General features: G+C 63.9%; 10 protein-coding genes across 10 annotated transcripts; 6 read left to right on the top strand and 4 right to left on the bottom strand.

The window, feature by feature from the left end:
• Window positions 1–17: 17 nt before the first annotated feature.
• Window positions 18–401, bottom strand: LSM5 (RNA-binding protein lsm5; the record flags this gene model as incomplete). The annotated part of the gene is made up of 4 exons (XM_069357398.1): window positions 18–50; window positions 83–155; window positions 199–226; window positions 281–401. The coding sequence occupies 4 exons, from the start codon at window positions 399–401 to the stop codon at window positions 18–20; spliced, it is 255 nt and encodes an 84-aa protein (XP_069205335.1).
• Window positions 402–7,135: 6,734 nt separating this feature from the next.
• Q8F55_009023 (uncharacterized protein) lies at window positions 7,136–9,308 on the top strand (the record flags this gene model as incomplete). The annotated part of the gene is made up of 2 exons (XM_069357399.1): window positions 7,136–8,681; window positions 8,731–9,308. The coding sequence occupies 2 exons, from the start codon at window positions 7,136–7,138 to the stop codon at window positions 9,306–9,308; spliced, it is 2,124 nt and encodes a 707-aa protein (XP_069205336.1).
• Window positions 9,309–9,939: 631 nt separating this feature from the next.
• On the top strand, window positions 9,940–11,637 carry ERG11 (Lanosterol 14-alpha-demethylase; the record flags this gene model as incomplete). The annotated part of the gene is made up of 3 exons (XM_069357400.1): window positions 9,940–10,062; window positions 10,113–10,430; window positions 10,483–11,637. 3 exons carry the CDS (start codon window positions 9,940–9,942, stop codon window positions 11,635–11,637), a joined length of 1,596 nt encoding a protein of 531 aa, XP_069205337.1.
• Window positions 11,638–11,764: 127 nt separating this feature from the next.
• On the bottom strand, window positions 11,765–15,575 carry FAR11 (Factor arrest protein 11; the record flags this gene model as incomplete). Its single annotated transcript, XM_069357401.1, has 11 exons — window positions 11,765–12,010; window positions 12,062–12,786; window positions 12,821–13,414; window positions 13,453–13,606; window positions 13,645–14,339; window positions 14,375–14,578; window positions 14,617–14,795; window positions 14,832–14,970; window positions 15,009–15,131; window positions 15,168–15,297; window positions 15,336–15,575. 11 exons carry the CDS (start codon window positions 15,573–15,575, stop codon window positions 11,765–11,767), a joined length of 3,429 nt encoding a protein of 1,142 aa, XP_069205338.1.
• Window positions 15,576–16,096: 521 nt separating this feature from the next.
• Window positions 16,097–17,534, top strand: Q8F55_009026 (uncharacterized protein; the record flags this gene model as incomplete). The annotated part of the gene is made up of 2 exons (XM_069357402.1): window positions 16,097–16,831; window positions 16,866–17,534. The coding sequence occupies 2 exons, from the start codon at window positions 16,097–16,099 to the stop codon at window positions 17,532–17,534; spliced, it is 1,404 nt and encodes a 467-aa protein (XP_069205339.1).
• A 247-nt stretch (window positions 17,535–17,781) lies between these two features.
• CYT2_1 (Cytochrome c1 heme lyase) lies at window positions 17,782–18,645 on the top strand (the record flags this gene model as incomplete). The annotated part of the gene is made up of 2 exons (XM_069357403.1): window positions 17,782–18,392; window positions 18,453–18,645. 2 exons carry the CDS (start codon window positions 17,782–17,784, stop codon window positions 18,643–18,645), a joined length of 804 nt encoding a protein of 267 aa, XP_069205340.1.
• Window positions 18,646–18,727: 82 nt separating this feature from the next.
• CFD1 (cytosolic Fe-S cluster assembly factor cfd1) lies at window positions 18,728–19,761 on the bottom strand (the record flags this gene model as incomplete). The annotated part of the gene is made up of 2 exons (XM_069357404.1): window positions 18,728–19,647; window positions 19,683–19,761. 2 exons carry the CDS (start codon window positions 19,759–19,761, stop codon window positions 18,728–18,730), a joined length of 999 nt encoding a protein of 332 aa, XP_069205341.1.
• Window positions 19,762–20,154: 393 nt separating this feature from the next.
• On the top strand, window positions 20,155–23,107 carry prp1 (U4/U6 x U5 tri-snRNP complex subunit Prp1; the record flags this gene model as incomplete). Its single annotated transcript, XM_069357405.1, has 4 exons — window positions 20,155–20,214; window positions 20,264–20,821; window positions 20,858–22,646; window positions 22,698–23,107. 4 exons carry the CDS (start codon window positions 20,155–20,157, stop codon window positions 23,105–23,107), a joined length of 2,817 nt encoding a protein of 938 aa, XP_069205342.1.
• A 306-nt stretch (window positions 23,108–23,413) lies between these two features.
• Window positions 23,414–24,087, top strand: CSE4 (centromeric DNA-binding histone H3-like protein cse4; the record flags this gene model as incomplete). Its single annotated transcript, XM_069357406.1, has 3 exons — window positions 23,414–23,495; window positions 23,640–23,776; window positions 23,869–24,087. The coding sequence occupies 3 exons, from the start codon at window positions 23,414–23,416 to the stop codon at window positions 24,085–24,087; spliced, it is 438 nt and encodes a 145-aa protein (XP_069205343.1).
• A 393-nt stretch (window positions 24,088–24,480) lies between these two features.
• On the bottom strand, window positions 24,481–26,222 carry SPE2 (spermidine resistance protein; the record flags this gene model as incomplete). The annotated part of the gene is made up of 4 exons (XM_069357407.1): window positions 24,481–25,247; window positions 25,489–25,586; window positions 25,699–25,827; window positions 25,897–26,222. The coding sequence occupies 4 exons, from the start codon at window positions 26,220–26,222 to the stop codon at window positions 24,481–24,483; spliced, it is 1,320 nt and encodes a 439-aa protein (XP_069205344.1).
• Between the last annotated feature and the right edge of the window lie 1,481 nt (window positions 26,223–27,703).

A 27,703-nucleotide genomic window follows, 5' to 3' on the forward strand; every position in this document is an offset into this window, starting at 1 on the left:
CTCGGTCTATACATGGTCTATGCCTTGGGCCCGCGTCCGCCGGGGATGAGCTGGGGTTAGCGGGGAAGGCAGGACGGCTCACCATGGCAATGTTGTTGCCGTTGAGGAGGGTCTGGCCGAGGTCGGTCTCGACGATGCCCGCGGGCGTGACCTCGCTAAGGGCGTCAGCGTCGCCATCTCCAAACCAGTAGCACGCACTACTCCTTGACGTCCTTGAGCACCATGTCTGGCTGTCAGCGCTGCGCGAGCAAGCCCAAGCCCAAGCCCACGCCCTACTCACTGACGTAGTCGTCAAAGCCCATGAGCGTGCCGGTAAACTCGCGCTCGTTCTTCATGACGACGTGGATCGGCGAGCCGATACACCTGTCCACGAGCTCGAGGGGGAGGATTGTTGAGGCCATCGGGGTGTGGGGGGGATGTTGATGCAGACGAGGTCGAGGTCGATCTTGACGTCTTGACCTGCTCAACATCGAAGTTGAGGTGCTGAGGGGGCGGGAGCATTCCCGCGTGGAATTCACGTGGCTCACGTGGTGCACGTGGCACCCAGCCCAAGGCCTAAAGTTCTCTCGCCGCCGCCGCCGGCACCCGCGCCACCGACGCGCGACGAGCATGCGACCACGGCACCACCGACGACACATTCCGCAGTCGTGCGACTCGCTCACCAGATCGCCGTGATCGGATCTGCGACAGAGGGGCTGCGTGGAGAGCACGTCAATCTCGAGTCGCAGGCCGGGCCGCGGGCCGCAGCACGCACCGCCCCGAGTGGCACCTTGTCCGCGGCCTGCTCCCACCAGCCCACGCCACGGCATTCCAGATCAAGACGACGGACGGAGTGGCGGAGATATCGCGGGGAAGCACCACGCGGTGCGGTTCGCGGCGCGGCGCTACGCGCTACGCTGCCCAGCCGGTCAGAGCGGCGCGTATTTGGACGCGAGCGGCGGTGCGCCAGGCGCTAGCGGATCTGGCCATTGCGCAGATCTGGCCATCGCGCGCCAGCCAGTGCACCAGTGCACCAGTGGGCGATGGCGCGGCGCCGGGTTAGTCGCTGGCCCCGGCGCTCACGCCCGCAGCGGCGAGTCACGAGTCACGGCGGGTGGGGGGTGGGCTTGCCGTCTCGGCGCATCTCCGCGGGTCGAGCCAAGTCCCGAACGCCCGAACATGACGCCGGCCGCGAATCGCCATCGCTAGGACTACGGCGACCGGCGAATGGAGTGAAACAATCGTCGTCGCTGGCCCTGATGCCCGCGACGGGCGCAGGCTCACGCCCGCACGCCGGCAGCATGACGCCCACCCCCACTCCGCCGCGCCGCGCCGCGCCCGTGGCTGAGGAACGCCGTGTCAGACTCAGACAGCTATATCTCCGGCACTAGGTAATCCAGACGATGCGCGGTGTGTCACCACGATCTGCAGACGCCGATGGGTGACATGAATGCCGTGTGAGACAGGTACGCGGGGGGGCGACGACGACGTGAATAGCAGGTGGGGGGGATGGTGAGAAACGTGCGTGCGTGGGTGCGAGTCATGCTAGTCATGCAGCGAGCTCGCCGACGGCGTGCGCAAAGGCCGGCCCGGCGCGAACCCGCCCGCCCGCCCCAACCCCCCGGCGATCGCAAAACGAGCGTCGGACATGGCCCCGCCCGAAGCTGCCAAGCCCGACCGACCGACCGAGCGCCGAGACTCGGAGCGAGCACCCGCGCGGTGATGGGCGCGCAGCAGCGGCAGCGGCGTCGGCGTCGGCGTCAGCGTCAGCGCCAGAGCCAGCGCCCGCCGCCCCCCGCCACAGCGCCACGATAATCGCGTGGCGCAGGGCAGAGAACACGTCTGTCACCACCCCCGGTGGCCCTGTGCGTGCGCGGCGCAGGGGCCTTGTTGGGGCGATGGCGTGCGAGGGGTCGCAGTTCAGTTCCGGGCGGAGAGTCGCCCACATCCGACTGATCTCCGCCTCGGATCGCATCGCAGCGCAGCGCAGCGGCCTTTGATGCCTCCAGCCAGAGGATTGCTGGAACCAGGGCAGGGCGCCGCGGCCGCCACAAACGCCGGAGCACCCGCCACACTACGTACACCCCCCTTGCCCCCCCCTGCGACTCCCCCTGCGAGCTCGCGCCCCGAAACTGCTTGCTCCTCTTCTGGTGACTGCTCGCTGCTAGGGCGGCAGCGGCGGCGTCAGGGGGCGCTGGCTGTTGTCGTCTGTCGTCTGCTGCGCGCGCCACGATGCATTGACAAGCAACGCGCAGCTAGCACTAGCGCCGCGTTTCGTGTCGAATGGACGCCTGCCGCCAAGGGGAAGGTGGTGGAATGGCGGCGTGCGGCGTGCGGCGTGCAGCTGGCGTCGGGCGGCGCGCACGACCATGCGCAGCACCCCCACTGCGTTCAATTTGATGATTGAATGGGATCCGTGCATGCGGCGGCCTGTGACGTCGCGTGCATTTTGCATTTGCTTTGCTGCATTGTACCTGGTTGCCGATTCTATTCACACGATGACACGAGTGACCGTGTCCGAGTCTGTCGAAATGGGATCACCAGATCTGCGTGATCGCACTGGGTGATCCGATCTGATCGCGCTAGGCGCACACCGCCTGTCTCGGCGTGAGCGGCGCCGCCGCCGCCGCCGTCAGCCTCCAGCCGCCAGCCTCCACCGCAGGACAAGCGCGACGACCCACGCGTGTCGGCGGTGTTTGGGGGGGCCGAACTCTGCCACCAAGCGAGGTGGCGCTGGCCGCTGTCCTGGGGCGGTTGGGCGGGCGGTTGGGCGGGCGTCACCTAGTCTTGCTCCTCTCGGCTGCGGCACGGCTGGCTCGGTTGCTTGGCCCAGTGCTCGGCACATGCTCATTGCATCACTGATGCAATGAGGCCATGTTGTGCGCTTGGTTGCGCTGCGCAGCAGCTAGCCGACCCCCACCCAACCCACCCCGCGGTTGTCAAGAGCCCCACGCCCACCTGGTGCAGTCTAAAAACTATTTCCACGGACATGGACTGTAGTTGCGGTGCCTTGCTATAGTGGCCCCGGACTGTCCGGACCCAGCTCGTGTCAGTGTCGTCATGGGAGTCTATTGACATCGGTTAGGCAATGTGGAGAGTTTGGGACGCCCGCCCTGGGCAAGCAAGCAAGCACCGAGGTGTCCGGCCGCTGCCCCCACCCACCGCAGTCGCAGTCGGCCAGCTCTGCCTCCCACTAGACCTCCCCCACTCCGACTCCCACAGCCCGTCCAGCGTAGCCTCTGATCGAGATCTGACCTCTCCCCCCAAGGACGAGGCAGCGAAAAGAGCGCGCTCACTTGCCACCTCTGTTGCCGCTCTTGCGCCCCGATTGACGCCCCCCGCTTCCCTTGCGCCCTCCACGCCCTGAGCCTTTTGCTGTGATTGGTCCCGTCGCTTCGGCTACCTCTTTGACTGTTTCCCTGAGTTGTGTGTCCAGGCACGCAACCCTGCACACGACAAGGCCCGTGCGCAAAGAGGGCGCCAGCAGAGCACCAGCAAGGGGGGCCTCGGATGCCGCAAGATTGACCCTGGACAAGTGACGAGGCAATTTGATGCTCGCCTGCCCCGACTGACTTGCTGTCTGCCTGCCTGCCTGCCTGCCTGCCTGCCTGCCTGCCTGCCTGCCTGCCTGGCTGCCTGGCTCGTCACGCCGATGGCTACATCCATCTCTTGATCCAACCGAGCCAGCGAGCTCTCCCTTGCCTACCCCACGGCCACATGAACCACCACGCCATTGGCAAATCACTCACCCACTCACCCACTCCCACTCCCACCTCCCACTCCCACTCACCCCACACGGCGCGGATCAAGAGAACAAGCACCTCTACTGGTATCGCTGAATTAAACCCCCCTGACTGCAGGCATCACCCCCATACCAACCCGTACCCTGTCGTGCGCCGCCTTCCCCTGCAGCCCGTCGATATCCGCAGGGTCCGCCATAGGATGTGTCGGAGAGTTTGGTATGCATGCAGGGCAGGATAGATGCCATTGAGGGGCAGTCGCCGTCGCGCAGACAAAGCACCAGCTGCAGACGACTCGCGACCACGACAACGGACCGACGGGGGAAGATTCCTCTGCTGCTGCTTGCTCGAGGCGGAGGAGGCGGAGGCGGCGGCGGCGGCGGGATCGTCACCCGAATGGGGGGTAGGCAGGCGTCTGTCCATCTGCAGGAGATGAGCATCAGGAGCGACAGGAGCTGTAGGAGCTGCAGGAGCGACAGGAGCGACAGGAGCGACAGGAGTGACAGCTGTATGCAAAAGTCGCACGACGAGCCGGCGAGTGAGTCAGAGCACACAGAGTGAGGTGTGTGCGTATCGCATCGGCAAACAGCAGCAGCTGGATCTCGTCCTCGCTCCCCCAACTGTCCGTGTCTCTCTACATTGTCCGTTACACCGTCTCGTCTCGTCTCGTCTCGTCTCGTCTCGTCTCGGGTTTGTAGTTGCACCAATTACCACGCGCGTGCTGTCAGTTTGAGACAGCGCAACAGAGTCGAATAGCCAAAAAACGTATAGTGCCCAAGGTTGCAAGCGGACGACGCTAGAGAAGCAACACCCCCCCGGCGCGCGCGCACCTACCTACCCAAACCCACGTACCCGCTCGACGATCAGCGGCGTCGACGCTTCTTTTTTTTTCTCCACAGGAACCGGCCTTGTCGATTTCTGCGTCCTCGTCGTCCGGCCGCCGTCTTGCTACCTTGCACGACGCACGCACGCACGCCCGCACGCATACACCGAAAACAAACCCGGCACGGCATACGCACCGTCCTGGTCCTAAGGAGTACGGCACGGCACTCTTTCCACTCGCCTTGCCCCCTTCGGCCCCGCTCTCTCCCTCCCCTCCCCCTTCCCTCCCTCCTCCCCTTGCTTCGGCGACCCCGACCACCTTGCATCGTCGGCCGCTCCTTGCTCTCGCTTCCAACCGAACCGACCCAATCAACCTTGCGGTCCAAACGGCGTTCCAACATCCTACACTACACTCGTGCGTAGCGTCTGACCCGACGAGTGCTCCGCGCCGCCGCCGTCCCCGCCCGCCCGCGGCAACTGCCAAAGTAGTAGCACCACACCCCAACGGGCAACTTGGCGGGCAGTCCTCGGTCCACGATCAGTCACACCCCTACCTCGTCTCCCATCTCGTCGTCGTCTCTTCTCTTTCTTCCATACAACACAACAACAGCATCTTCCTCTACATTGCACTCTCTTAATAACGCTTGAGCATCAGCTCAACGCGACTCGGACTGCGCCAATCCTCCCACCCACCCACCCCCCTCTCCGACTCCGACCAAGCGGTGCATCGACCGACCGGCCTTACTGCGGCTTCACCCCCAACCCACTTCGCTTCGCCCTGGGCATTACCCACCAGCTCTCCCGTCGGCAGTCCTCTCTCGATCGTCATCCCATCGCTCGCCTTTTCACTGGTATCGATACTTCCCACTCTCGACTTGTCTATACTGTGCGATTAATTCCATCCCGTTGGCCGCCCTCGTCACCCAACATCCGCCCACCACCGCGTCATACTACACACACAACACTTTCGGGCGCACTTTGTTGTGGATCGACCACCCATCGACCCTACGACCCGACCCACTACCCCTTTCCCCCACCCATTCGTGTGACTCTTTTTGCATCGCCATTCGTCTACAAGGTAAGTCGCCGTCGGTCGCATTATTCCTGTATTGTTGTGGCCACTGGCAAGGGGCGGCCAAGGAGGAGGCGGAGGCGGCGGCGGCGAAGAGGCGAGCGAACGAAGGGGCAAGGGGGGAGACGTGCGCAAGCCAAACGAGATGATGTGTCGGGGTGATCTGCAGAATGGTCACCCAACCCCTCTTGTGAGATCCCCCCGTCGCCTCCCTCCCCGCAGACGACCGCCGGCGCGATCAACATTCCAGCGACGAGGCCCCAGCGCTCAAAGACCCGCGACGAGGCGCACTCTGGGTGATCGTCTTCGCACATGCAGTCGCCGTCGCCACCGCCGCCGCCGCCCAAGTCTGTGTGGCCCGTGGGCCTGTGGGCGTGTGTGCATGTGTGCACGAGGGGACAACGCGCCGCCGCAATGCTTGGCTACAACAACATAGGGCCTTGGCCTCGTCTGTCGAAACCAGGCTTGAAACCGCAATGCCCCCCCGCCCCCCACACACCCCTCGTCCCCATCACCACCACCACTACCACCCACCACTTCTTGTCCACCACCACCGCCGCACGCCGCCGCCGCCGCCGAGCCTTGTTCCCCCTGTTCCCCTCCCTTCTTTGTGTCGCACGAGCCTTGTTTGATCGCATTGCCGATTCCACAAGGCTCTTCGGCATCGTCGTACGCGTCGCTCCTTGCATTGTGCTTGGCACCCAGCTACGGCCGCGCGCACGGCACGACTGCAGTCTGTGTTTTACCAGGCCAGTCTGCTCTGATTCATGTCACCCACAATTCCTCGGAAACATTCCACTCTATTCACTGTTCCACACCAGACCTGTCGCTGACCCATTCTTTTCTCTCGACTCTCATTCTACTATTGCTCGTCTTTTCAACTGTGAACCGCCACCATCGACCGACCCATCCCTCACTCGCTACCTTCAAATTACGACTAATTGAAACATCCCGACTCGCGACTCGCCGCCTTCTTCCGCTCGTCACCCTCCCCACCTCCGCCTGGTCCGGGCCCTCTCTCGACGATCACTTTTGGTTTGCATCATCATCATCATCATCGTCGACCATCTCCCCCCATCGCCTTGCTCGCCGTGCGACCGTCCTCCCCCAAACGCTCCCACACGCCCAACGTACCGCTTGCCGCTGTTGGTGATACGCGCATCGCCCTCATCGTCGTTTCACTGCCGTCCTCGCCCATGTCCATCGGCTTGCGCCCTTGCTGAACCCCTCAACAATCAACACGCCGGCCATCTCACACCCCCGTCCGCCCTTTGCGCCCTCGATTGAATGCCAACCACAGCCCTAGCACGGCGACATTGCTAGACCCCCGTCGCGCAGCGTCCGTGTCATGAAGACTGCGACACTGCCGGCTATCCTCCCTTTACACGCTATGGTTCAGTCGCCGTCACTGAAGCTGGAGCCTCCCCTTGTCTCACCAACCCACATTCCAAAGTCGGCACTTGCGTCGGCCCCATCCCCCAACAACATCGACCACGGCGCACCTCCAGGCGCGCGTCCACCAATGATCCGTCGTGGATCCCGCTTTGACCCTATGGGGCATACCGCAGAGGACGAGGACGACGCCTACGGAGACCTTGGCACTCGGCATCCGCTCCGCAAAATCCGCGAAGATGCCCAGCCCGAACGAAACCCCAGCGAGAGCGTGAGCCTTCCCGGCATCAAAGCGCTCCTCAATGCTGCCGACCAGCCTCCATTGGTATCGCCCTACGCCCAGTCGTTCTTCACATCGCCCAGCGTCAACTCGAGCGCATCGGCAACCTCCCCCCTCGGCTCACCAACATCCAGAACATCGCGGTTCTCATCATTCGCTTCCTCTGTCGCTGAAGGCAACCAGGGCTGGTGGGCGCCAGAGGAACGGTCTCATTCCTTTTCCGGCTACCCACAGCAGCCGTCGCGCTCGGGCTCCTTCAGTGCCCGTGTAGTCGACGACGACGGGCCTGACGTCAAGCGTCGCAGATCCGACCTTGCACCAACACTTCCCGACGCCGACGAGGTTGCGCGTCTAAAATGGCAAGCCCAGAGCCGCAACGCCTCGTACCCCGCCACGGGCTCCATGTCAACAGGCTCCAGCGGACTTCGCTCCATGCTCTACCCTCCGCCGTCTGGCGGCAACTCGCGTGGTTCCGTCTCTGGTCCTTTGTCATCGCCCCTATCGCCGCCCATCGAGTCGCCGTTTCAGCAGCACTACAACCAGTCTCGCCAGGGCTCACTAACGGGTCCCCTAGCTCGCTCGTTTGCCGACCTCAGTGCATCAGAACGGAGCCCATCGCAGACCGTTATCCCTCGCACCTCGTCGCCGTCGCCACTTGAAAGACGCCCTTCGCTCTACTCGCGCAACTCGCAGCCCAACGAGTCGATCCCCCAGCTGCCGTCCCGGCGCACGTCTTTGGCGACACTGCCATCCGCCTCTATTGCCAACGCAGAACCACCTCAACGCGGCGCTCTAACCCGTCCACCCTCCCCAGAGCCCTCCGCAAGGCCACCTCGTCGCTCTTCGCTGGCAGAACTCATCATGGCCAAAAGCGGCGACGACATTGCGATTGCCAAGGGCGGCCGCTTCTTCACACCGCCCATGACATCGGCCACCGCCCCTGAGCGCACACCCGAACAGCCCCAGCAACAAGCGCATCAACAGCTGTCTGCTCCTACCAACCCGTCGTGGCTCACGCGTCGCGAGTCGACAGATTCGGTTCGCTCATCATCCTCTATGCCTGGCCACGCAAACGACCACAGTGGACCAAGTGTTGCCCGTCGACGCAGCGCAATCGGACCCAGTGTGTCGGGCCCCGACGCGCGACGTTCATTCGCTTTGGAAGAGGACGAGCTCGCCGACCCCAAGAGCGACCCGGGCATGCGCGGAATGGAAGTGCTCGCGGAATCTGCCCGTCGCGTGGCGGACGCCGAGCGAAAGGACAGCAGCGAAGATCGTGACGCTAGCCCCTCCAAGCCCTCGAGCGGTGGTCCCAGCTCTGGCCCCAAATACGCCTGCCAATACTGTGCAAAGACATTCTCACGTCCGAGCTCTCTGAGAATCCACACATACAGCCGTGAGTTGCCTCGGGCCCGTTTCGATGGTGGCGAGTACTAATCCGACAGACACCGGCGAACGACCATTCGTGTGCAAGGAGCCCTCGTGCCGTCGGCGCTTCTCGGTCCAATCCAACCTCAAACGCCACGCCAAGGTGCATCAATTGCAAGCTCAGCAAGCGGCTGTGCAGATGGGAGGGATGCGCGGCGGCCCCCCTGGCCCACACCAAATGCATCCTGGACCGCACCCTGGTGCGACCCCTCAGCAAGCTCCTCCGCCTCAGCATGTTTATGGATATCCGCCGCACCAGCAGATCCACCCGTCGCATATGGGACATGGGCCTCATGGCCCTTACGGACCGCCGCCGCACAGCTTTGGGCCTCCTGGACCTGGTGGTCACCCAGGCCCTCCTGGGTTCGAAATGGGACGGCCCGGGCCGCAGGGGCAGCACTTTGCTCCGGTTCCGCACCGTGGCGGGGCTCCGCCCGGTCATGACCAGGCGCGTGCTGCCCATTACCACGAAGCGCAACGGCGGCGCTCGCACGACGAGCACGCCGGACCGGGCCGATCCGGTCAGCCGCACCGTGAGGGTGGATGGGGAAGCGAGGAAGAGGACGAGGATGAGCTTGACGACGATGACGACTAGGAGGTTGTGGTGGACGCAGATTTGTGTGGTGTGAGGGGAGGGGGATGATGACCTTGTAGAGTAGTTTGATCTCGCGCGCTGGCCGTCACTTGGCGTTTGTTTTGTCCTGTTTGCCCATTATTCCTACCCCCGTCCCTCCATCTTGTTTTGGCTAGCTGAGCGCCAAATGCAATCATCATCGTGCTGCGGGGTTGAGGGGTGGCTGTCTGTGCGGCATGTCGGCGAGGATCGTAATAAGTTGATGTGTGGGTCGATCTTTTGTCTTTGTTCGCCTTGTCGAGTGGACTGGTGGTGGGAGACGGAGGACAAAAGAGCCACTGTGCCTGGCGTGGGCCGTCTGCCGTCAGCGTGGGGTGGGGTGGAGGACGGCGCGGGACCAAATTGTGCTTGGCTCTGCCAGGCTGGCCCCTTTTTTCACTGTGGCAATGGGACGATCGACGCGGCACAGTGGCTCCGGGGATCGAGCCAGCCAGGTCGGCCCACTGAGAGACATCGTTCGACGCGGAGGCTCAGAGGGCTCGCCTCGCGGGAACAAGCCAAAACACGCGTCAAATCAACGCGACACTCTTTCAAAGTTGTTGTTGCTACACAACTCTTTGTCCGCCCTCCGCCCTCGCGCCAACGACTCAACATGGACTCGATCCTCCAGGCCGTGCCCGGCTGGGTGCACGCGCTGCCGCTCGGCGTCAAGATTGCGGCCGTGGCCATCGGCGTGCCCGTGCTCGTCATCCTGCTCAACGTGCTGCAACAGGTGGTGCGTCGCTGCGTCTTCGGCCTCGTCTCGCGTGCTAACACCACCCCCAGGCCCTCCCCAAGGACCCGTCGCTCCCCCCCGTCGTCTTCCACTACATCCCCTGGTTTGGCTCGGCGGCCTACTACGGCATGGACCCGTACAAGTTCATGTTTGAGTGCCGCGACCGCTACGGCGACGTCTTTACGTTTATCCTGCTGGGCCGCCGCATGACGGTCGCCCTCGGACCAAAGGGCAACAACCTGTCGCTCGGCGGCAAGAGCACGCACGTCTCGGCCGAGGACGCGTACACGCACCTCACGACGCCGGTGTTCGGCAAGGGCGTCGTGTACGACTGCCCCAACGACATGCTCATGCAGCAGAAGAAGTTTGTAAGTGGTCGCACCTCGGAGAGGGAGCTCGGCTGACGCGCCGCGCCTCCAGATCAAGCACGGCCTCACGACCGAGGCGCTCCAGTCGTACGCCGAGCTCATGGTCAAGGAGGCCCGTGCCTTCTTCGCCAACCACCTCAAGGCGACAAAGGAGAGCGGCCCCGTCAAGGTCAACGCGCTCGAGACCATGGCCGACATGGTCGTGCTCTCGGCCTCGCGCACGCTCCAGGGCAAGGAGGTGCGCGACAGCATGTCGACGCGCTTTGCAAAGCTCCTCGAGGACCTCGACAAGGGCTTCACCCCGCTCAACTTCATGTTCCCCAACCTCCCGCTGCCTAGCTACCGCCGCCGCGACCGCGCGCAAAAGGAAATGTCCGACTTTTACCTCAGCATCATGGAGAAGCGCCGCTCGGGCGAGCACGACCACGAGCACGACATGATCGCCGCGCTCCAGGGCTCGGTGTACCGCAACGGCGTGGCGCTGACCGACCGCGACATTGCGCACATGATGATCGCCATCCTCATGGCCGGGCAGCACACGTCCTCGGCCACGTCGTCGTGGTTCCTCCTCCACCTCGCGCACAACACCGAGCTCGCCGACAAGCTCTACGCCGAGCAGGTCAAGTTCTTTGGCAACCCCGACGGCTCGTTCCGCGACATGACGTACGAGGAGACAAAGACGCTGCCCCTCATGGACGCGTGCATCCGCGAGACGCTGCGCCTCCACGCGCCCATCCACTCGATTTACCGCGCCGTCAAGCAGGACATTCCCGTGCCCCCCTCGCTCTCGGCCCCGTCCGAGTCGCAGACGTACGTCATCCCCAAGGGCCACTTTATCGTCGCCGCCCCCGGCGTGTCCCAGATGGACCCCAAGATCTGGGACAATGCCACAGAGTGGAAGCCCTCGCGCTGGCTCGAGGACGGCGGCGTCGCGAAGGCCGCCAATGAGCAGTACCAGGCCGGAGAGAAGGTCGACTACGGCTTTGGCGTCGTCTCAAAGGGAACAGAGTCGCCCTACCAGCCCTTCGGCGCAGGCCGCCACCGCTGCGTCGGAGAGCAGTTTGCCTACCTCCAGCTCACTGTGCTTGTTGCCGAGGTCATCCGCAACTACAAGCTCAAGCTGGTTGCCGACGAGTTCCCCAAGACAAACTACCAGACCATGATTGTCCTCCCCCTCGACCCCTACATTACCCTCGAGCGCCGCTAAGCTGCCGCTCGTACTCATAGACCATACCCATCATAGTCTTCATCCCATGCAGCAGGCGTGCCCTTGAGTGTTGAATCCATCGTTGACATGTGCTGCATAGTCTAGTTCGTTACTGCGACCGCTCCCCCTACTCGCCATACGCGTACTCGACCTCGTCGACCGCGCCGTACTCTCTCTCCAGCTCGTCGCGCGTGCCCGTGTCGATCGGCATTGGGCCCGGCAGCTCGGCATCGTCCTCAAACACGTCGCCAAAGTCGTCACCCAACAACGGGCCCAGGCCCATGACGGGGCGCAGGGGCGACCCGCCCGAGCTCGACCGGCGCCGGTCCGTGGGGCTGCGAGGCAGCAGCTTGAGCGTGTCGGGTGACATGTGCTGCGAGTTGTCAGCCTCGGTGATCCGACTCGGTGACCCCGTCCAACTCACCTCCCACGTATTCTCGTCGCCCTTGCTCTTGCGCCGCTGCCGCTCGTGCATCGCGTTGAACATCTCGCGCCCCTCGGCAGCAGCCTCGAGCTGCGCCTCGTCCCCGAGCTCGCCAACCGTCACAACACTCTCCGAGTCGGAAATCGTGTCGTCGTCTTGGCCACCACGCGCGCGCATCAGCTCTCCAAGTCGAACCCACGCCGCGTCGTCGCGTTCTGCAGGCCCGGGGGCCCCCGAGGGCGGCGGCATGGCGGCGCCATCGCCATACTCGTCCCAGTCCTCGTCCGCCTGCGTGGTTCCCTCGCCAAACACCTCGCGAAGGACGTCCTCGTACTCGTGCATCCAGAACTCGATCATGCCGTCCGGGTTGTAGGGCATGAGTGCGAGATCCGAGGCGCTCCGGCTCATTGGGAAGAGCCCAGCGTCCGACGACACAGAGTCCAGTCGAGACCTCCGACGGGCCGCCGGAACAAGGCCAGGCTCGTCAAAGACGAGGGCACTCTGCGAGTCTCCACGTCGATGATCGGGAGCCACTTGGGCCGCCGCGAAGTGAGCCGCATAGTGTTGTTTGTTGTAAAACGCCACAAGGGTGCGCAGGGCGAATTCTTGAGGCTTGCCCGCCACGGCGTCTTCAGCCTCGAGATCTGCCTCGACGCCCACGAGCCAGTCATTGCGTAACTCGGGCCGGCAATTCAGGTAGATGCTAGTGATCACCTTCATGTTGGCTGGGCGTCAGCGAGAGTAGACCTTGGCACTTACTCGAGCGCCACTTGCGACCACAATAGGGCATCTGGCTCTTGATGAGCTTGAGAACCTGAAGCTGGAGCATGGGCTGGTTCACGCGCAGCACGCGCTTGAGGATCGTCGAGCTCTTGTACTGGCACATGAGGAGGATACGGTGGATGCGATGCTTGGTGATCTTCTGCAGAATCTTGACAAGGTTGATCGCCGAGAAGAAGTTGCGCCACGAGTAGTCGGTGATGATCTCGACTTCTGTGCCGTCCTCTTCCTCTTCGACTGGTGGGGTTGGCGGGTCGGTTGGCGACTCTGGCCGGTTGAGTTCGTCCTCAGGTGTCGACAGCCCACGGCAGTACTCGAAGAAGCTGCAGCCCTTCATCTCATTCTTGGTCTGCACCATCTGCGAGATCTCCTGGAGCCCAAAGATCTTGAGAACGAGGACCAGGCAGTTGGAGTCGAGGAGAAGCTGGGTCAAGTGGTGGTACTTGAGGATGTGAGACGCCTTGAACCACTTGAGGAGAATGATGATGATGGCCGAGACAGCCTTGGAGGTGATCTCTCTGTGACGTGCAATGTCGATCTCCTCTCTCGTTGGTGGAGGACGGTCGTCGGCAGCTGCGGTGGTTAGCCACGCTCATAATATCACAACTCACGAGGCGCCTCCTGGGTCGGGGAAGCCAGCGCAGGTGCCACTCCCTGGTTGTGCTGCTGCTGCATCGGCTGTGGCCCGCTCGTGCTCGTCACTGTCGCAAGAAGAAGCTTCAGCAGGACAATTACCGCATTCTGCATGATGGGGAGCATTGAACGCTGGGGTGTCAGCACATTGTCGTTGGCCCTAGACTCACGTAGATGACCTCGACGCGATACAGCCGCCTGGCTGCAGCGCGCTTCTCCTGCGCCAGCCTCACGCCCTCAGTGTCGCCCTTGTTCTGAGCGCGCATCTCCTCCTCCTCGTAACGCCAGTCGCGGCGCATGGCTTCCTCAGCAGCCTCGTCCTGCTCGTCATCGATGTGCAGCGAAGAGAAGCCGATGAGTCCCTTCTGACCCAGTCCTCGCTCCTCGCGGAGGTAGTCCTCGCGTGACTCCCAGAGCTGATACAGTGCCAACGACACGAAGACGTGGTCATGGTACAGCTTGTCTGCCTCGTCGATGGCATAGGGGACAAGACTTGCGGGCGGACCACCTGCTGGCTGCGAGTAGGGGAACACAAACGGCCGAGACGGATCAGTCTGGAACTGTAGCTTCTTGGGGCGCTGCTGGGGTGACTGAGGAGGAGTAGGAGCCGGGGTGCCAGGCTGAGGGAGGGATTGTGTCGGTATTGTTGAGAATTGGGAGGATGACGACCCTCCGAGGTCGCCAGACTGGTATTCTGTCGAGTGGTAGTTGGGCTTTGGCGGCATGGGCTTGATGCTCTCTGCCAGTACCTCGGTGGAGACAGGGACCCCGTCGGGGACTGACGGCGCCGGTGCAAACGTCGGGTACTTTGTCGACGTATCTCTGCGCCAGAGGGCAATGTCCATGGGTGTGGCCTTGGTGAAGTCTGACGCGTGAGCAATAGCTGAAGTCACTACGCACCCTTCTTCTCAGGTCCCAGACCAGCCAGTTCTCGAGACAGGGCCTTGGTTTTGGCTGCCTCGCGCATGCCGCCGAGACATGCCAGAAGCGTCTTCCAGAGCAGGAGGAGGACCTTCTTGACGGGATAACCCTTGGGCACACTTCTGTCCTTCAGTCCCGCTACCATGTTGATCAGCACAATGGGGAGAGGAGGGTCGACCGCCACTGGTCGTTAGCCTTGTTCCTCGGACTCCCAGCCTCACTGAGTTCGTCGCCAAACGTGTCGTCGCTGCGCGATACCTCGACGAGGAAGTACAGCATGGCCAGCACGTCCATGAGCTCGGCGGAATGCGTGTCAAAGGGGTCAAACGGAGCAGGCTGGAGGTTGGAGGAACCGCTGCGCTCGTGTGCCGGCGCAGACGGCTGCGCTTTGTCGAGCACGCTGATCCGTTAGCACCGTCCCTGTCATCTGACCCACTCTGAGGCATCGTAGCGACGAGCAGCGTCCCGCAGGCCGAGCACGAGGGTGGCAACTCCGTCCACAGACCGTATGAGCTGGGCGTTCGCGATGATCCAGTGCAGCTGGTCCTCTGAGGACTCGGTCTCGGCGAAGCAGCCTGCGTGGGTTAAATGGTAGCCGACACAACGAACCCACCTTGGAGGAGATACAACAGACGGCCCTGCGCGGCACGGCGCGTCTCCGTCACCGGGCTTTCGAGATACTCGAGCTGCTTCTCGACGTACTCTCGGCGTTTACGCAGCGGCGCCGTCGTCCACTCTACGCCATCAGCTCGGCCCATAAACCGCTACCCACTGCCAGAGAATGAGCCCTCGAACCGAGTAGCGTTCTGCTGAACATAGGCCATTTCGATGTACGGGTAGAACTCGTTGAGCTCGTTCATGAGCGTGTCCGTGTCATCGTAGCGAAAGTCGAAGCGCTGGCTCTGGTGGGTCAGCTCCTTGTCGACCGAGTGTAACCCACTCTCGCCCTTGCCAGCCCGGCGGCTTGGGCCCTCATCTGGCCGAGCGTGACGTTCTCCGTCGCGTCGCCGCCTCCGTCAGCAGAGTCGCGCGACATGCCATCGCCGGCCCGGCCGGGGCCCTCGGCGCCGTTTGAGCGTGGTCTGGGCAGGTTGGGCAACCGTGATGTCGGTGCGGGGGATGGCGCTGATCCCGATGATGCCGTCTTGGATGGGAACGGAGTGAAGCCCTCTATCCACATTAGCGTTGGGGTGTGTTATAGGGGGGGTAGAGTGACCCGCGCAGTGTCACGTCGAGTCGAGAGTGTTGCCTCGGTAGCTTGGAGGCCGCAAGTGAGAGCGAGCAGAGCAACAGTAGCAGCTTCTTGTAACAGCCGTCGTACCGACAATGCGCGCGTGCCGCCATGACGCTGGGTGCATAGAGAAGCCACGTGGACCACGTGACTTCCATGCGGTGTGACCCGGAAGCAAATTGTTACTACTCATGACTCATCGGCCGTTATAGTTTGCCGGCGACCCGCCTCACCCAGCCGCGCCAGCCGCATTGTCCCACCATACAGTGTCCGGACTGTGAGGTAGCCGACGAACCCTCAACTCATCTCGTCGTCCACTGGCGTGCTGGAATCATCACGGTTACTGCTGCCCTCATCAATCACGCTCAGACTCCTTCATCCTCCTTCTTACTCCCCATCCCGCCCGCACAATTGCAACGCGCAAGGACGGTCTACCATCCTGGGGGTCACTCGCCATCTCCTACTCGGCAATGTCTCCAGCTCGCGCCAGCCTCCCAGGCGGCAGCGGCAGCGCTCGGTCTTCGGCCACCCCGCCCCGTGGCCCGGACCAGTTTGAGCTCCTGTACAACTCTGCAGTGCAGTCGTTTGTCCGCCGCGATCATGCAAAGACACAGGCGGCGCTCACAAGGCTCCTTGGCCTCGCCTCCCAGCTCCCGCGCGACCCGACGCCATGGTACGAGCTCGAGCAGCGCGGATCAAAGCCCGGCCCGGCCGACACTGGCCTCTCGGGCGAGGAGTGGTTGACAAAGACGCTCAAGCTAGCCATTAGCGCCAACGCGTCGCTCTACTCGGACGCGCCGCGGTCGTTCACGTCGATGCAGCATCTCCTGCCGCCCGCCCAGCCGGCGGCCATGCTCGAGTACATCCGCCAGCTGTGCAACTCGACATACGGCGCCGACCTGCTGCCCCCGCAGATCCTTTCGACGTTCCTGCTGGCGTCGCTCAAGCTCCAGCCGTCCGAGCCGTCGCTTGCATTCGCACATGCGCTCGCAGAGGACTGGCTCGCCAAGCTCCCAGACGCCTTCGTACTCGCCATCGCGCGCGACAACCGCGGCCAGAACCGCAAGCGGATCGAAGCGGCACGCGAGGGGTACCTCAAGGTCATCGAGCTGTTCGTCGGCGAGGTGCTCGGCCGCGAGGGCGAGTGGGAGATGGCCAGAGGCCTGCTCGAGGGCGAGATGGTCATGGGCTCGAAGAAGAAGGAGGTGGGTGATGGCGTGGGACAGAGCTGACAAACAGGCGCTGTACAGGCACCTCCGCACGCTCGAGGCCAACAAGTCGCACCCGCCGTCGCCGGCGAGCTCGGGCATCCTGCCGTCTCCATCCGAGTCGAGCGTCTCGACCATGACATCGCCGACGCCAACGGGCAAGCGGCGGTCGCGTGCCGACTCGAATGCGACGTCGTCGAGCGAGGCGACGGCACGCCCGGCGGGCATCGGTGCTCTCGGCGACCTGACTGCGCGCTCGTCGCGCGCCGTCAAGGGCAAGGCGCGCGCGTCGCGTGACGAGTCGGACGCCGACTCGACCGTGCAGCCGCCGGAGAGCGAGGCAACGGCTGTGCCCAACAAGATCTACGTGCGGCCACCTACTGGCGGCTCGGGGTCCCACCGGCCGCGCAGCACCAACGCCGTGCTGTCGCTCCTCCCGCTCTCGCTCCAGCACCGGCTCCAGGACCTGTGGAGCTCTAGCTGGGCCCCCGTGCTGCCCATACCGGTGCTGGTCATCCTGCTGTTCATCTACCGCCGCCGGAGAGCGGGCCAGCCGGGCACCAACGTCGCGACGGTGCGCGAGCGCCTGCAGCGTGCGCGCGTCCAGGGGCTCGGGCCGTGGATTGTATGGTGGCTCAAGTGGTGGGCCGAGAAGGTTGCCGGCGTGTGGAAGCTGGGCACTACGATTACCTATATGTAGGGGTGTGTGGGGGTGTAGCGGATGAATGCATAGGCGTGGGTCGTGCGAGCATGCGAGCGGTACATGCATATGCGGCCGATCTTGTCAACAAAGTCAAGCACAGAGGTCGAGGTCACAGTAGACATGACGGTCGCGTGGCTTTGCCTCCGCCGTCGCCGCCGGTCGCCGCCGCCAAAAGTCGGAGAGCAAGAGTCAATCAAGAGCGGCGTAATGGGCACGGCAACGACTCGTCATCAACAACAACACGATGCGCTGGTTCTCGTCCTCGGAAACAGAAGCGCCGGCAGCCTCGACGTCGGCGAGCGCACCGGCACCCGCCCCGCCCGCAGCAGCCAAGGCCCTGCCGCCCGACCACCCGCCGGTCCCAGACGGCGTCGACAGCTGCCCGGTGGACGAGAGCGCGCGGAGCGTGTGGCTGCAGGCCGGGGCGGCGGCGCACCCCCTGCAGCCGAGCGGCTCGTCCGCCTCCCCCTCCCCCGAGTCGTCCTCGTCCTCCTCCCCGCTGAGCCAGCACCGTGTCGTCTCGTCCATCCCCCGCGGGCAGGGCAGCACGTACAGCCACAACACGGACTCGCCTGCAACCCCCGCAGACGGCGAGGAGGCGACCGGTAACTGGGTGTATCCGTCCGAGCAGCAGTTCTTCAACGCGATGGCGCGCAAGAACCACAGCCCGCGCGTGGCCGACATGCGCACCGTCGTCCCCATCCACAACGCCGTCAACGAGCGCGCGTGGGAGCAGATCCTGGCCTGGGAGGCAGGGCAGGGCGGGGACGCGTGCCCCGGCGGGCCGCGCCTGAGCAGCTTTGTCGGCCGGCCGAAGGACCTGTCGCCCAAGGCTTGGGCCAAGACGCTCGTGGGGTGAGTAAGGGATGGCGCTGGCAGGGTGCTGCGACGGCTCGCTGACGCTCGCGCTCGCAGATACACCGCGCCGTTCGACCGCCACGACTGGTACGTCGACCGCTGTGGCAAGCAGATCCGCTACGTGATCGACTTTTACGCCGGCAAGCCCGACCCAAAGCAGCCCCAGCGCATGGCCTTCTACCTCGACGTCCGGCCCGCCCTCGACGACTGGGAGAGCGTGCGCACGCGCCTCAGCGGGCTGTGGCGGTAGCCCTGGCCTGGGCGGCCGGCAGCCGGCAGCGGAGGTAGCAGCGGATCCACTAGCAATATGCATACAACATGACTCTATGCTCTTACGAGGCCGGCGCCGGCGCCGCTCCCTGCAGCCGCGCCGTAATGCCGCCGCGCCGCGCGTCGATCCCCGCCACCACCTTGTCCGCGATGCCGGCCCACACCTTGGACGACGCGGTGGCCGCGTACTTGTCCAGCAGGGGGAAGTCGGTGCTGGCGCTGGCACCATTGGCCGGCGCGGCTCCCTCGGCACCATTGGTCGGAACCGCAGCGCCCTCACCGGGCACATCGCCCTTCGACACGGCGTCCAGCAGCGCGACAAGCTGTGTGTCGATCGGCACGCGGCCGAGGAAGTCCAGCCCCTCCCTCTCGGCCATCTTCTCGCCGCCGCCGCGGCCAAACGTATCGCTAATCTCCCCGCAACACGGGCAGACGTACCCCGACATGTTCTCGACAAAGCCGAGGACCGGCAGCGCGAGCTTGCGCGTGAAGCTGAGCGACTTGAGCGTGTCGTTGAGCGCCGTCGTCTGGGGGGTGGAGACGATCACGGCCGCTGGCGTCGTCGGGCGCTCGGCATTGGGAATGAACAGCGGGTGCAGGTGCGTGAGCAGGCTGATGTGCTCGTCCGACGTGCCGGGCGGCGTGTCGATGACCAGGTAGTCCAGGTCGCCCCAGCGCACCTCGGACAGAAACTGGCGGATCATGCCGTCCTTCTTGGGGCCGCGCCACACGATCGAGTCGCCGCGGTTGGCGAGCAGGAACCCAATGCTCATGACGCCCAGGCGGCGCTCCTTGTCGACATAGACGGGCACCCATCCGGCCGACGACTGGTGCACGCTCGCCTCGGGCACGTCGAGGCCCACCATGCGCGGGAGGGACGGCCCAGTCAGGTCGAGGTCGAGCAGGCCGACGCGCGCCGTAGGCGACGTGTTGAGCAGCGAGAGGGCGAGCTGCACCGACGACGACGACTTGCCGACACCACCTGAGTGTTAGTTCTGGTAGGAGGAGGTAACCCACCCTTGCCCGAGAGCACGATGATGATATTCTTCACCGACGACAGGCGCCGCGAGACGGGGGTTTCGAGTGCTTCGGCCATGGCGCGTGAGCTTTGCTGTGCCGTGCTGCAGCGGTTGCTCTTTTAACAGTTGGAGATGTAGAGTGCCGTTGAGATTTCCGCAATCATTATCAATCACGGCCTGGTGGCGAAGGAGGAAGGGACCGACAATCGAGCGCGACGTTACTCGATCCCCTCACTTTATTCGCCACCTTGGACACCTTGAATCTCGACGGTTCCAACTTTGCCTCGCTCGTCAACAACATCTCTCTTCTCTCTGATCGTTTATACCCATCGCACGCGACGGTACTACTGGTCGGCCGCGCGTGAAGACCTTCAAGACCGCTAGGAGTAGGAAGGCGAAAAACCTGCCTCGACAGCTGGCGTCCGGCCGTTCTTCTTCCATCGTTCTCGAACAGAAGTAGACTGCCCATCATGTCCCACATCGGCACCGTCCGCTCCCTGCCAAAGGAGCACCGCTACAGCTTCCTCCAGGTGGGTAGCTCGTTTCTTCCTGTTGTTGTCCAGCCACTCACACACGCAGCAACAAGCGCCTGCCTCATATGTCGCCGGTCTCGGCCGTGGAGCCTCGGGCTTCACCACGCGGTCTGATATCGGTCCAGCGCGTGAGGGGCCCAGCGCCGAGACCATCGCCGAGGCGATGGCCAAGCGTGGCGAGGAGATTCCCGACCCCGAGCAGTTCCAGGACCCCGAGAACGAGCGCAACTTGTTCGCCGGTACCGTCTACGAGGCAGATGACGAGGAGGCCGACAGGATCTGGGACTCGGTCGACGACCGTATGGACTCGCGCCGGCGAGCGCGTCGCGAGGCGTCCGAGGCCGAGGCCGCTGCCAAGGAGCGCGCCAACAACCCCAAGATCCAGACCCAATTCGCCGACCTCAAGCGTGGATTGTCGACACTTGCCGACTCGGACTGGGATGCGATCCCCGACGCAGGCAACCTTACTGGCAAGAGGAGGAAGCGCAACATGCGTCTTGAGGAGAACCAGAACGGAAGGACATATGCTGTTAGCGACTCGGTGCTGGCCGGCGCTGCGGCGAGGAGTACGGTTCTCGGCGAGCTGGACCAGGCGCAGCAGGAGGTGGGTGATGGGGTGAGGATGCAGCTGACGCCACAGAACGGAGGCTTTGACACGCCAGCTGCCGACGGCACCATCACCGACTTTGTGTCCATTGGTAACGCCCGTGATCGTGTCTTGTCCTTGAAGCTCGACCAGGCGTCGGCGGACGCAACCAACGGCTCGTCGACCAGCATCGACCCCCGAGGATACATGACTGCGCTCAACAGCCAGGTGCTGCAATCCGACGCCCAGATTGGCGACATCAAGCAGGCGCGTCAGCTGCTGCAAAATCTTATCCAGTCCAACCCCAAGCACGCCCCAGGATGGATCGCCGCTGCGTCGCTCGAGGTCCACGCCAAGAAGATGGTCGCAGCGCGCAAGATTATCGCCGAGGGCTGCGAAAAGTGCCCCAAGAGCGAGGACGTCTGGTTCCACGCCGCCGAGCTAAACACGCCCGAGAATGCCAAGCGCATCCTCGCGCGTGCGGTGGAGAACGTTCCCACCTCGGTCAAGATCTGGCTCAAGGCGGCTTCGATTGAGAGCGACGTCAATGCCAAGCGTCGCGTGCTGCGCAAGGCCCTCGAGTTTGTGCCCAACTCTGTTCGCCTGTGGAAGGAGACGGTCAACCTGGAAGATGACCCCGAGGATGCCCGTATCCTGCTCACCCGAGCGGTTGAGGTTATCCCCAAGTCAGCCGAGCTCTGGCTCAACCTTGCGCGCCTCGAGACCCCCGAGAAGGCCAAGCAGGTCCTCAACTCCGCCCGTGCCGCCATCCCAACATCACACGAGATCTGGATTGCTGCTGGACGACTCATGGAGCAGTCGGCAACGGCAGATGGCAAGATTGACGACAACCCCGAGGCCCGCGCGAAGCTCGCCAGCCAAATTGACCGCTTGATGAAGGGCGCCGTCGCAAGGCTCACGCAGAACCAGGCCATCCTTACCCGCGAGCAGTGGCTTCAGGAGGCTGAGAAGTGCGAGCAGGACGGAAGCCCTCTCACCGCTCAGGCCATTGTCAAGAGCACCATCCACATGGACATTGAGGAAGAGGACCGCCGAACAGTGTGGCTCGAAGACGCTGAGCGCGCCGAGAAGGGCGGCTTCCCTGAAGTCGCTCGCGCTGTGTACGTCGTCCTTATCGAGAACTTCCCGACTTCGCCTGGTGTCTGGCGAAAGGCGGCCGAGTTTGAGAAGGCGCACGGCACGCCGGATGCGGTCCAGGACATTCTCATGAAGGGCGCCGAGCACTGCCCTCACGCCGAGGTGTTGTGGCTCATGGCGGCCAAGGAGAAGTGGGTCGCCGGCGACGTTGTTGGCGCACAGCAGGTGCTCAGCAAGGCATTCGAGGAGAACGAGGACTCGGAATCGATCTTCTTGGCGGCTGCCAAGATTGCGTCCGAGACCAACGAGACCGAGGCTGCCCAACAGATCCTGCAAAAGGCGCGCACACAGGCCAACACGGAGCGCGTGTGGATGAAGTCGGCTGTGCTCGAGCGGCAACTGGGCCGCCTGGACGACGCTATCGCGACCCTCAACGAGGCTATCAAGCGCTTCCCGCAGTTCGACAAGCTGCACATGATCAAGGGCCAGATTCTCGAGTCCAAGGGCGACGTTGCTGGCGCTCGCGCTGCTTACGCCCAAGGTACACGGTCAAACCCCAAGTCTGTGCCATTGTGGATCCTTTCGGCTCGTCTTGAGGAGAAGGCTGGTGTCACGATCAAGGCGCGTTCGCTTCTTGAGAAGGCGCGTCTGCACAACCAGAAGAACGACGAGCTGTGGGCCGAGAGCATCAAGATTGAGGAGCGGGCAGGGAGCACGCAGCAGGCCAAGTCGCTGTTGTCGCGAGGTGAGTTTGCGCTCAGAGTCTACGCCCATGGGCTCCTACTGACACACACAGCCATGCAAGAATGCCCAACATCACCACTGCTCTGGTCGCTTTCCATCTTCATGGAGAACCCCCAGCAGCGCAAGGGACGCTCTGTGGACGCGCTCAAGAAGGCTGGCGAGCACCCGCTGGTCATCATTGCGGTCGCACGGCTGTTCTGGGCTGAGCGGAAGATCGAAAAGACGCGCCAGTGGATGCAGAACGCCATCAAGGCGGACGCCGACTGGGGAGACGCGTGGGGCTGGTGGCTCAAGTTTGAGCGCGAGTACGGGGAGAAGGAGCGGCAAGAGGCGGTCATCAAGCAGGCCGAGGCCGCCCAACCTCACCACGGACCGGTGTGGCAGGCGGTGTCGAAGGAGCTGGGGAACGTGGGCAAGTCGACGCGCGAGATCCTGGAGCAGGTAGCCGACAAGGTGGAGTAGAGCATGCATGTATAGTTGTGGTGGCGGTCGTGTGGTGGTGTCTGCGTTGAATCACGCGCCTCCGCCTCATAGTGCGATCTCAGGGTCCAGCCACTGGACGAGCCTGCCTTCTCCTCTGTCCGCCCTCAACTCGTCATTTTCTTTCTATCCATCAGTCGTCTCTTGTCCTCGTCGCCATCCATCCGCCGCCAGCACTCGCTCGCACACACGCCAGCACCGCCGCGCCGCGCCGACTCGGCAACCCACACCGACCCCAACCCCACCCTGTCCCAGTCCCAGCGCACGCCGCGCCGCGCCCCCAGCAGCATGGTGCGCACAATCGCGCCGGGCAAGGGCGCCGGCGCGCCGCCGAAAAAGTTGACGGGGGGGAAGCATCTGCGGCATCCAGGTGGGTAGCGGGGGCGGGGCCGCAGGCAGTCCTGCCGCGCCGCTGCATGCGGCGTGGGCCCGCGTGCGACGCCGCGTGCCGGCCGGCCGGCGGCGTCGCGCGCGTCACGCGCCGCGCCTTTGCACTCGCTAACCCCCGCCGCAGGACCAAACCTCGACCCCGCGCCCGCGCCCGCACGCCGCAAGCACCGCTTCCGGCCGGGTACGGTCGCGCTGAAAGAGATCCGGCGGTACCAGAAGAGCACCGAGCTGCTGATTGCCAAGCTGCCCTTTTCGCGAGTTGTGAGTAGCGGCTGCCTGGGCTGGGTCGTCGGCCGTCGCCCTCCGCCGCTCGCCCACACCCGCCGGCGCGCTCGCTGACGCCACGCCCGCAGGTCCGCGAGGTCGCCGTCAACCTCACGTCGATTGACGCCGGCGAGCTGCGCTGGCAGTCGAGCGCCATCCTCGCGCTGCAGGAGGCGACGGAGGCCTTCCTCGTCCACCTGTTTGAAGACTCCAACCTCTGCACCGTGCATGCCAAGCGCGTCACCCTCATGACTAAGGACATGCAGCTTGCCCGTCGGCTGCGCGGGCCGTGGGGTGGGTTGGGTTAGGCGTGGGAGGGAGGCGAGGAGAGGGAGTTTGGCGATGGGACGGGGTGTGTTTTCAGTGGACTGTAACTCCACGCCCCGCGGTGTCGAGCGCTCCGGCAGGCACTGCGACCAACAACATACGCGCCGGGAGAGTTGCGCGACGTTCTCGCGCTGTTCAGAAGTCTACCATTATTAGGGTTATGCATTGCTTTGTATCACGGGGAGGGGGCGGCCTCGCACTGATGGCGAGGGCATGGCCGCGAGCCCAGCACACCTGATGTCGCCGCCGCCGCCGCCGCCGCTCCCTCCCTCGCTACACACCCGGCGGCTCGCGCCGCCGCTACACTCCAAAACGTGCATACACAACACCCTCTACTATCTACACTCCCCACTTTCCTTGTCATTAAATAAATGTCATTCGAAGGTGGCCTTGCTGGCGACAACAGGCGACGGGGGCTCGGTCCAGCCACGCCGTTCGTAGCAGCCAAACACGAGGTCGTAGCCGTCAAACTCGTAGCCGATGCGGTCCTTGCGGTCAAACTCGCGCACGAGGTCGCCGCCAATGGCCGACCAGGCGTGCTCGTGCGTCGCGTCGTGGTCGCGCTCGGTCGAGACAAAGAGGGTGATGCTGAGGCGGTTGGGCTGGAAAATGTCGACGACGCGGCGCACAAGTGACCGCAGGTCGGGGCGGCCGCCGTGCGCGCTCTCGTCCTTGTCGGGCAGCGGCACGTTGCACTCGAACGACGCGTACGACCACCCCTCCTCGGGCGTGACGTGGATGGTGAAGTAGCCGCCGTCGCTGCCGGTCGCGCTCATGCCCGTGCCGATGACGGCGTTGGACGAGTAGCCGCACGGCTCGAAGCCGAAAGCGTCGAGCACCGTCTCGTTCTGGGGGAACAACTGGTCGATGCCAAGCCGTCTGCTAATGTCGGCTCCGAGCTTGTGGCCAGACGTGCCCTCGAGCCCCTCGGGGACAAAGAAGGGCGCGCGTCCTTCGTTGGACAGGTGCGACATGAGAATCTCGAGCGTCTGGTCGCCCTTTGCTGCCCTGGGGCAAGGGAGCGCGAGCGGACGCTCCGGGCCATCGACTGCCCGGAGCGCCTTTTGGTTGGGCGCCGTGAGGTAGAGAAGCCAGTGGTCGCGGTTGATCGGGCCGACAGTGTACGCCGATCCGGTCGCGCCTGGGTGTGTTAGCAAGTGCTGCTGCAGAGTGATCAAGACGACGACGCCGGAGTGATGACCCAAACTTGCACACAATAGCCAACTCGCTCTCTCGCCCCGCCGCCGCCACCACCGGCGCCTCCACCTCCACCGCGGCAAGCGTCCTTTGGCCGCACGAACCCCCGAGGATCTCCACAAGACATTACCTCGAGCCAGGGCCGCAAGAAGGAAGCAGGATGAACTTTTTTGAACTCTACGCACCAAAGAGCTTGTCGAGGAAGGTGACCTCTTCCTTCCAGTCGCGGTGGGGGCCTTGCTGGAGCTCGGGGAAGAAGAACGACTTGCGCGAGTAAAAGCATCTAAGAGTGGGTGGTCAGTGTCGGTTCGTGCGTCGCGAGCTCGGCTCCTGGGCAGTCGCCTGGCCTGTCCGCGCGCCCGCCGCCTCCGCCGCCGCCGGCATAAGCCACTTACCGCCACACGGTCGTGAGCCCGCAGTAGCGGCGAGCAATGTCGATGATGCGGTGGAGACCGTACAGGTTGAGCGTCGTGCCGCACGTCTTGAGGATGAGGACGTGGGGGGCGACAAACATGGACGACTCGCTGGGGGAGGGTGTCAGCACTGCTCGCTCGTGTCGCTCGCTCGTGGTCGAGGCCCCCCCGGCTACCCACCTCAGACAATAGGCGTCAATCTCGTCGCCCTCGACGACCGACAAGACCTTGCATTTGACAATGTCGAGCATGTCCTCCCACACGGCGCGGGGGACGTTGCGCAGGCCCAAAAAGGGCTTGCCGTCGGGCGCGACGCCCTCGCGGTGGTGCGAGGCCGCTGCCGACCCATTGATGGGACTAGTCGCTGGGCTCGGGAGAGCGTCAGGACACGGCGCAAACCATACCTCGAGGAGCTTCTCGGGCCCCTCGAACGGGCCTGGCGACGTGTCGGGCTCTGCAAGGATGAGCGGCGAGTGCGGCGCAGGAGGCTCGGTGATGAAGGCCATCGGGGCAGCGTTGAGCGCTCCTCGTTATGGCGTTTTCTGTTTGGATATCTCGGTATGGATGTCACCGAGGTGACAATGGGGAGGCAAGAGGTCGTAAAAGCCTGCGGCGGAGTGGCCCAGCGACCCCGTCCTGCCTCGTCCTGCCTCGCTCGACGCAGGCAGAGCACACGAGCAGGCAGCAACCAAATGTTGCATTTCTTACCATCACGTGATCCGGGGAAGTGGCCCTGGCTGGTGCACTGGCTGGTGGGCGCCCATCAAAAAAAAAAATCAAAAAATCTGAGTCCGGGATTAGGATCCATCATGATGACGAGGGAACGGGGGAGGCGAGCATGCGGACATCCGCGCTCAGCCAGCCAGCATCCAGAACTCTACTCGCCCTTACTGCTCGCACCCTTGCCCTTGCTTCCACCCTCTGTACTCTCCGCGTGGGAACAAGCATGCACACAGGCATAACCCATCTGCACTCCTGCCCCCCTCGGATCTGCCTGGCATCACAGCCTATGCCACACCCCATGACCCCCCGACCCCCATCATTCCATAGTCTGTCACGCAAATTACGAATACCACCTTCGAGCATGACGCGTTTCGACCTCCACTCTGACCACAGTCTCCACTCACAATCTGCACTGGCGGAGGAAGGAGAGGATGACGTAGAGACTGCGCTGTCAACAATCAGTGGCCTGTGGCGAGCCACAAAGTCGCTCGTCCCCACTGTCCTTACACCACACGGTAGAGCACGACAGTGGCCGATGAGGATACCCTCGTACCCACCCATCGGGATACCGCCAAACCCGAGATACTGGGCACGGTGAGCGACAAGGCACGCGAAGCATGCTGCGGCCGACTCACGTCGAGGACATCCAGTCCCGAGACGACGCACTGGCCGTGCTGGGCTATCGTGGCCGCCGACGCGGGGTAAGGCCACACGCAGTCGCCCATGGGCAGCTTTGAGAGTTGCAATTGAACACCAGGCCCTTGAGGTCGTTCTTGGCGAGCAGCTGCGGGCACTAGCCGCTGCTGCGACGCGCTCACACGCCGGCGCCTCGGGCGCGTTCGTCTGGCAGTTCAGAAAGTGGAACGACAGAAGCGGGGGAACGAGCGGCTCTTGTCCGTCAGCGGTGTGTCTCCGGCGTCGACTCACGCGGGCAAGGTAGCCCTGGGCACGCATCCAGAAGCCATTGAAGAATGCCGCGAGGGCAAGCGCCGCGATGAAGATGGGCCGAGATCAGGGGGGGTGAGCTGGGGTCAGGCCACGGAGTAGCTCAGTCTCGTTGACGATCTGAGTTCTAGTGAAGCCGCTGGTGCTGAGGCGAACAGTACGCGATCGTCCCGCGGACAGAGCACGCCGTGGTCGTCGTCCTGCTCGACGACCGAGGGGACGGAGGCCACAGGAGCGGCTTCGATCGCACGCGCCCGTCGAGGAGCTCTCAGCGAGTCCTGGCGGGGAGCTCGTTCGGCACGGTCACACGTTGAGGCTT

The sequence above is a fragment of the Vanrija albida genome (genome assembly GCF_041260175.1).
Source record: "Vanrija albida strain AlHP1 chromosome Unknown contig_7, whole genome shotgun sequence".
NCBI classification, from domain to species: domain Eukaryota; kingdom Fungi; phylum Basidiomycota; class Tremellomycetes; order Trichosporonales; family Trichosporonaceae; genus Vanrija; species Vanrija albida.